General features: G+C 38.5%; 1 protein-coding gene across 1 annotated transcript; it reads right to left on the bottom strand.

Moving 5' to 3' along the window:
• Positions 1–5,552: 5,552 nt before the first annotated feature.
• On the bottom strand, positions 5,553–6,512 carry LOC113248238 (olfactory receptor 56A3-like). Its single transcript, XM_026489607.4, has one exon. The coding sequence runs from the start codon at positions 6,510–6,512 to the stop codon at positions 5,553–5,555; it is 960 nt and encodes a 319-aa protein (XP_026345392.3).
• Positions 6,513–9,042: the final 2,530 nt, after the last annotated feature.

Genomic DNA, 9,042 nt, shown 5'->3' with positions numbered 1-9,042 from the left:
TTAATATGTATAGGATCTCTAGTGATGTAACCTATCTATCTCATTCCTAATACTGATAAGTTGTGTCTTCTTTCCCTCTCCCTCCATTCTCCCCCTCTCCTCCTCTCTTTACCCCTCCTCCCTCTCTGTCTTTCCCTAATTTGTTTGGCTTAATCTTAGAATCATAATATTTTCACTCTTCTGAAAGTAAAATATTGTGGTTTTAATGATTTGCTCTATTGTGTTTGTTTCTAATTTCATTGATTTCTGATATTTATTCTTTTCTTTATTTTGGTTTAATTTATTCTTGTGTTTTTCTTTTTTTCCTTTTAATGGTAGAAGTTGGTCATGGATTTGAGACCTTGTTTCTTTCTTTCTCCTTTTTTTCCTTTCTTTTGTTCCTTCATTCTTTTGTTATTTTTTTAGAGAGAGAGGCAGGGAGAGACAGAGAGAGAGGAAGAGAGCGAATCTTAAGCAGGCTCCATGCCTTGCATGGAGCCTTACGTGGGGCTCAATCTCACAACCCTGCGATCATGACCTCAGCCAAAATCATGAATTGGATGCTTAATCAGCTGAGCCACCAGGTGCCCCGAGACCTTGTATTTTTAATAAAGGCTTTAATGGTATATATTTTTCTTTAAGTACAGCTGATCCTTAATAACACAGGCTTGAACTCTGTGGGTTCAATTATACATGGACTATTTTTTTTAAGGATTTTATTTATTTATTTATTTATTTATTTATTTATTTATTCAGAGAGAGCATGGATGGGAGGGAGGGGCAAAGGGAAAGGGACAAGCAGACTCCCTGCTGAGGAGGGAGCACAACATGAGGCTCAATCCCAGGACTCTGGGATCATGACCTGAGCCAAAGGCATCCATTTAACTAACTGAGCAACCCAGGCACTGCTGGACTTTTTTTTTTTTTTTAATCAATACAGTACAGTATTGTGTATATATATATATTTCCCTCCCTTATAATTTTTTAGCATTTTCTTTTCTCAAGCTTATTTTGTTGTAAGAATATAGTATATAGTACATATAAGATACAAAATATGAATTAATCACCTATCTAAATTATTGGTAAGGCTTCCAGAGAATAGTGGTCTGTTAGTTGTTTTTGGAGGGTCGAAAGTTATATGTGGAGTTTTGACGATGTTGTTCAAGCATCAACTATATTGGATTAGCAGCATTTCAAAAATTTTGATGTATTTTAATTTTTTTCTGAGTTCAAAATACTTTCTACTTTTCATTGTGATTTCTTCTTTGTCTCGTGGGTTATTTATACATTTATTTTTTGCATGTGGATACATTTTTTTGAGCATTTGTTACATTTTTTAAATTCTTAGCACCTAAAATTAACAGAGTAAAATTGAATTTTTTGATGTACTGTTAGGAGTATTAAGACTTATACTGATTCACAACCAGCATTGTAATTAGAATACAGAATACTTCTACCACTTTAGGAAAGCCTCCTTATATCTACCCCCTTGTAGCATATTGTTTAGTTTTAAATGTTTGATACTGATATCTAATTTAATTCCACTGTGGTCAGAGAATATACTTTGTATGAGTTCTTTTATGTGCATGGGGATTTATTTTATGACCCAGAATATGATTTTTTTTTATAAAAGTTCAGTGTGCACTTGAAAGAATGTACATTCTATTGTTCATCTTGGCTTAGAAACTCATCTTTTCTGTTAATGTAGCCATTGTAGTTTTCTTTTGATTAGTGTTGATGTGGTATATATTTCTATGCCTTTACTTTTAATCTATTTGTCTTTATATTTCAGGTGTGTGTTGTTGAGACTCCCCCACCCCCAATTTGACAAGCTCTGCTTGTTAATTGAGTAATTAGTTCCTTTATAGTAATGTGATTTATTGATAGAGTTTGGTTTAATTAATTAATTAATATTATGTTCAGTTAGCCACTATATAGTACATCATTAGCTTTTGATGTAGTGTTCAATGATTCATTAGTTGCATATAACACCCAGTGCTCATCCCAGCACGTGCCCTCCTTAACAACCATCACCCGGCAAGCCCAACCCCTCACCCCCCTCACCTCTGAAACCCTCAGATGGTTTCCTGGAGTCCAGAGTCCCTCATGGTTTGTCTCCCTCTCTGATTTCTCCCCCTTCATTTTTCCCTCCCTTCCCCTATGGTCCTCTGTGCTATTTCTTATGTTCCATATATGAGTGAAACCATAATTGTCTTTCTCTGCTTGACTTATTTCACTTAGCATAATACCCTCCAGTTCCAACCAGTTCGATGCAAATGGTGGGTATTCATCCATTCTGATGGCTGAGTAATATTCCATTGTATATACGAACCACATCTTCTTTATCCATTCATCTGCTGAAGGGCATCTTGGCTCCTTCCACAGTTTGGCTATTGTGGACATTGCTGCTATGAATATTGTGGTGCAGGTGCCTCTTCATTTCACTACATCTGTATCTTTGGGGTAAATACCCAGTAGTGCAATTGCTGGGTCATAGGGTAGCTCTATTGTTAGCATATTGAGGAGCCTCCATACGGTTTTCCAGAGTGGTTGCACCAGCTTGCATTCCCACCAATAGTGAAAAATGTTCCCCTTTCTCCACATCCTCTGTAGTTCACTTTAAATCAGTCATTTGGGCATTTGTTCTGTTTCTTTTCCCTTCATTTTTTTTTCTTTTAGATTACCTGTGTGTATTTTTAAAATTCCATCTTATCTTTTCTCTTATGAGTATTAACTATTGAATTTTGGGGGCTTACTTTAGAGATTATAGTATGATCTCTAAACAATCCCAGTCTACCTTCAAGTAGTAACACATCATTTCACATGTAATGTAATGGTTTGCCATGGTGCAGTTCCAGTTCTGCCTTTCTGTTTTGTGCTATTATTGTCATACATTTTAGAAGCCACATTCTGCATTGTTATTATTTTTGTTACAGACAATAATTTTTAGATAACTATAAATAATTTTAAAATCTTACAATTGACCCATGTAGCAACAAATTCTGATGGTGTTTAGACCTTTTTCTAGGTCTGTATTTATATCAGATATTATTTTTCTTCTTTCTGTTGAAACTTTTCAAACATTGTTTGTAGTATGAGTATGATGGTGAACATTATTTCTCTTTTTGTATATTAAAAAACACATATCTGCTTTTGAAAAGCATTTGAGGGAGATAGAATTGTACATTAAATTTTTTCTGTTTCAGTACTTTAAAGATAATGCTCTATGTTTTCTCACTTGCATTGTTTTTGTAAGAAATCTGCTGTCATGCTTAATTTAGTCTCTTGTTTTTTTAAAGATTTTATTTATTTGAAAGAGAGAGAGAGAGAGAGGGAGAGAGAGTGCACAGGTGGAGGGGAGAGACAGAGGAAGAGGGAGAAGGAGGATCTCCAGTGATCAGGGAGCCCAGTGCCATGCTTGATCCCACCGTCCTGGGATCATGACCTGAGCTGAAGGCAGACACACAATTGACTGAGCCACTGAGGTGCCCCTTAATTTATTCCCTTGGTTTGTAATGTGTCATTTTTCTCTGGCTTTTACAATTTTTTCTCTGTCATTACTTCTGAACAATTGGGTTATGATGTACCTTAGTATACTTTTCTTCATGTTTCTTATTCTTGGGTTTCATTGAGGTCTTGTAATTCTGGGTTTATAATTTTTGTCAGATTGGAAACTCAAAGCTATTGTTTTTTCAAATATATTTTACATCCCTTCTTTTGTCAAGAGATGGTGTTTTGACACAACAACGACCTTATGTGCACTGAGCGGATAATAAATAAATATGTACAATTTCTTCTCTGTTTATAACATTCATTGATAAACCCATATTTTTATAATGGGCACACATGAGCCCATCTATTTTGCAATGCGTTTTACACATTAAGTTGCTTATACAGATAGGGCCCCTCCACACTCTACAGGGGGCCTTTAATAAGGTGACCGTGGCCTCTTGAGTGAACACAGTTCATGTTGAAGTTTTTTTTATTCTGTGACTCTTTTATTTTTCCTTCCTTTTCCTGACCACTACTACTTTGAGTTCTCTCCAAGCTACACTCTACAAACCAGAAGGTAAGAATGATATGGGGGCTTTTCAGGACTGTTTGCTGGATTTTCTTCTGTTCTTATTTCATATTCTTTCTCTAGGTCCTTCCATCTGTTTTCCCATTGTTTCAATAATGATATGTAGTGAGTTCCCAAGTATATATCTTATTTGAGGGCTGAACTTATCCGTGCAATGGTTTACTATACACTATAACTTGGATGCCTCAGATGTATTCAACCAAAGTCCCTAAAAATGCACTTCTGGTCTTACCTCTAAGCCCCCATTTGTCCCCTGGCAATAGTCCGTACAATCCTCAGACCATGGAATATTGCACGAAGTATGGTCTCCCTCACTCTTGATAAGTAGTATGAAAACCCAGAGGACAAGGACCATGCTTGAATTATATTCCTAGAAAATAGCATACATTCAATCATTGATTCAATGTGTATTCAGTCATTAACTTCTAAACATTTATGGTCTCTACCATACCACTAGCACTGTTTGGGCACTGCAAATACAACAGTGAACACATCAGGCAAAAGTTCTTGCCCTTCTGCTTAAATTTTAGTAAAGGTAGGGCTGACTAAACAAATAAAAGCAAAATGTACAGTCAGTAGATAGGGATTAATGTGCAAAACAGGGAAACAGACAAGGTGTTAGGACATCATCTGTGCTTTGGGGGAATATTGTTGGGTACTATTTTTAAATACTGTGGTCGGGGAGACACCATGGACCTGAGGGAAGGAGCTATGTGGCCAGAGGAACAACAAGCCAAAATTCCCAGACACAGGAATGTGATTTGTGTTTTTGAGAAGCTGTGAGGGAGGCAGTTCTGACTGAGGGACTGAAGGAGGAGGTCAGATACATAAAGGAATCCCACCTACAGAAACAAATTCCTCTCTCTTCTGGGCTTCTTTATGTGTTTTAATCTAACTCTTCTTACATTGATTTTTACATGTTTTTGGCTTTTCCCCTAGGCTTTAGAGTAATGGGATCAAGATTTATGTATGTTAGAGTCCCATTTTCTCGCTCTGTGCCAGACATAAAATAACTTTCAATAAATATGTTTGAGTGCCTGGGGGAAAGATTAAAGCGCAATGGTCATTTTCAACAGTTTTTAGCAGTTGCTTTTTCATCTCGTTTTACTTCTCCAAAGTCATGCACTGTCTTTAAGTTCTGATACTTCCCATCAGCCACACATCTTAAAGTGAGTATGGATTTTCCATCACACTGACTCTAAATGGTATTTAATCAGGGGCAGACAATGAAGTGTGATGCTCGGCTCATGAACTTTCATAGCCCCTGGTCTGGGTACCATGATGAGAATTTTACGTCTGTATCCTTAGTCGCTTCCTGAAATTGATGGAAGGTAAAAGGTGTGTTATGACTGTGGGTAAGAGGGAAACCATGCAGTTCATATCTTCAGGCATGTCCAGAGAGAGGATTAGGACTGTAATTTTATCCCCATGTCCCTGCCTTTCGACTGTGATTTGGGTGTTCATGGTTGAGAAGAGTCAAGCTAGAACACGATTAGTTGCTGCTCTCTCCCACCCTCCTCAGTAATTTCCTAATCCCCACTTTAATCTCCTGGGTTCGTACCCCATAGACAATGGGGTTGAGAGCTGCAGGAATTACATGGTGTAGGACATTAAGTAAGATGGGGATATCGGGGGAAACTTTCTTCTTGGCAATGTGGGTAAAAACAAAAACCAGCAGGATGGTGCTGAAGAAGAGGATGAGAATGAAGTGAGAGCCACATGTGTTCATAGCTTTGGCAGCTGCCCCTTTTGCCTTGAGTCTAAGAACGGCTCTTAGGATGAAGGTATAGGAGAGGAAGATGAGGATGAGGTCGGAGCCCAGAAGAGTCCAGGCCACAATTAACTGGTAAATTCTGTTAAGGGCAATGTTATCACAGGAGAGCTTGGACACAGAGAGGTTGGCACAGATACAGTTCTCAATTATATTTTTTCCACAATAATGGAGCCGGGAAGAGAGGATGGGAATGAACATAGTAAGAAGTACATTCCTGGCCAAAATAAAAATGGCGGCCTTGGCTACAAATTGGTCAGTGATGATGGATGGGTACCTCAGTGGGTGGCAGATAGCCACATAGCGGTCATAGGCCATGACCATGAAAGTGCAGGACTCCATGCCAAGGAAGCAATTCATGATGTACATTTGGAGGAAGCAGGCATAGAAGTTGATGGACTTGATGTCAAACCAGAAGATGACCAGGACCTTGGGGATAACGGTGAGGCAGAGCACCATGTCAAGTAGGGAGAGGATGCTGAGTAGGTAGTACATGGGCTCATGCAGAGAGACCTCCAGCCGGATGGTGACCAGGAGAACACCATTGGCTCCCATGGCCAGTAGAAAGAGGAGGCTGAGGGGCAGGGACAACCAGAACTTCCAACTGGGCGACCTGACAAAACAATTCAGGAGGAACTCTGAAACCTCAATGGAGATGGTGCCATTTTGGTGTGCTGTCATCTTTTGTCTTATATTCCTACAGCTTTCTTTTAGTGATCTGTAAAATTAGGGTAAAAATTAGGTATGACTCAAGACACATGAATTCACAATAATTTGCCTCTCCTAGGTGAAACTGGTGAGTCCTAGCAGGTCATCCAGAACCAAATGAATTCATCTGTTTTTTTTCTTTGTGACATGGTTCTAGGACATTCCTATCACTTTAAGCAGTATACAGGACTGGGGAAATATGGTTTGTTTATATATGTTTGTTTTTTTCAAGGTTTATATTTAATAGAATTGTTCCTGCTTCACAGAAACTAAAGAGAAGGAATTACTTAGTAAACTACTTTTTGACAATTTTGTCCCCAAATTTGTATGTGTAAGTTTCTTCCTTTGTTTTGTTTTGTTTTGTTTTTTAATAACCACATAGACTGCCATATGACAATTTAACTATAGCAATATGCCCAGATAACTAACAGAGCCCAGCACAAAAAGGGACTCAAATTCATCTCCTTGGTTCTGTGTGCCATGCCCATTCTGAGTTTCTGGCTATAGTTTGCTTTAATTATAGACTTAAAAGATGATACCCTGGTAATAAATTTAGTTAGTCTTCATGATCTCTAAACAGTCATTTGATGAGGGAGGTATGGATCCTGCCATATAATCCTATTACCTCCCTCTATACATCTTCATATTTGTAGGATTCTTAACTTTGGGAAGACATAACCTTAAGAGGAGAAGGAACACTTCCACATAGGTATGTGAGAGTCATACCCGCCATTAGACAAAATGAAAATTTGATTGTTCTGCTTGCAATAGCCTGAGGGTGATGGAGACTTATATTTAAAGTTTTTGCATCTCTTTTCTGTTTTATTTTTCCATTTTCAATATAACAATCCAGGTACACATTCTCCTGCTACTATGCACAGTTCAATGTTGCCATGTTTTCTTATCACTTAACCTCCTCCCCTGGCATTCTGTTGGGTAACACTGAAAAAGAAATTGTCCTTACTCTTGGGAGGTAAAAGTAAAACCATTCAGGGGACGAGTAAAATAAGAACAAATGATAGGGTCTTGCACAAACTATGAGGAGAGCGTAGGGTTGGCTGAGTCACTCTGATGTTGGATATAGGCTGGCAAAAAGGAATTGTAAATAAAGTGAACCAGTCTTCTCCTTTACATGAAGGGTGAAGGATTCTAAGGTTCTCACCCCTCTGAATTATGAAAGGTAAGGGTCAGGTCTTTCTGGGGTCCTTCAAACCATGCAGTCCATTGTAGCTAAATCTGTGTACATGCACCAAGGCCTCTGTTAAAGTGTTATTTTGTGGGATTAGAAACATTTTTTCATTAGGAGTTTAAGTACTTCCATATTTATCATTCTTTAGGTTCATTATATAACATAAATTGCATATCAGTTTGGGAACTTTTTTCCATTTCCTCTACCTATACTCAAATACCCTACGGCTTTTTCCCACCAAATTATTTGGCATTCAAGGAGATATGTTATAATATCACATTACCAACAAGGGAATTTATATCTCACAGTCTTGTCCACCAGTACTGCATCACACTGATCTTATTGCTTATGAGTGGGTTGGGTTGGAGTAATTTCTAGGATACTCTGGATCTCATGAATAATTGTATGATAATGTGTGTGCCCCATCAATCCTATTAAAAGAAAACAAACCTCACCCATGATACAATGAATTTTTTTGACCAGAGACTGTGATGGAGGAGAAATAGTATTGGAGTGGGGGTAGGGTACCAAGGAAGGGGGTTTTAATAAAACTGTGACCCCAGATCTGAATGATATTTTCATACTTTTGGAAACACTTTTTTTTTTTTCCCTTGGAGGGGTTCGAATAGTATTTTTGTATCCAGTTGTGATTTTCTATTACCTAACTGCAGTTCCAGTCCTGCTCAGCTGCCTCCTGTTAGATTTTCCCCATCAGAGAGACCCTGCCTGTGTCTGGGGCTTGCTCTCAGAGGAGGTAGAAATGGCATTCCCTTCCAGGGCTCCTCTCTTCACTCCTGATCCTCTGCTTCCCCAGGCAAGGGTTGTGAAGCTGACGTGTGCCAGGCATGGCTCCCACCTGATATATAGAAGAGATCAAGATGGCCTCCCAATTCTTGTTCTCTTGCTAATAGAATACATTTGTAGTGACTTTGGCAATTTGGGGATGAAGTTTAAACATATTATATCATTTGTGACTCATAGCACTCTGAAGTAGGTAGGATAAGTTGACCATTTTTTTCAGGATTTTACTTATTTATTCATGAGAGAGAGACACACACAGAGAGGCAGAAGCAGAGGGAGATGCAGGGTCCCCGCAGAGCAGGGAGCCCAATGCAGGACTCAACGCCAGGAGCCCGGGATCATGACTTGAGTTGAAGGCAGATGTTTAACAAATTGAGCCACCCAGGTGCCCCTTAAGTTGATCATTTTAACAATATATCTTTTGAAATGGGTAGATTGAGATTCAGTGGTGTTATATTTCCACTGTTTAATTAGTAGGGTTCGAGTGTGGAAGAAATAAAATTTAGATCCAAA

This window comes from Ursus arctos, unplaced genomic scaffold, assembly GCF_023065955.2.
Source record: "Ursus arctos isolate Adak ecotype North America unplaced genomic scaffold, UrsArc2.0 scaffold_22, whole genome shotgun sequence".
Classification (NCBI taxonomy): domain Eukaryota; kingdom Metazoa; phylum Chordata; class Mammalia; order Carnivora; family Ursidae; genus Ursus; species Ursus arctos.
This window is presented reverse-complemented; position numbering and strand designations above follow the sequence as displayed.

Excerpts from the sequence above, each read along its gene's own strand:
- LOC113248238 (XM_026489607.4), bottom strand. The coding sequence starts at position 6,512 with ATGACAGCACACCAAAATGGCACCATCTCCATTGAGGTTTCAGAGTTC.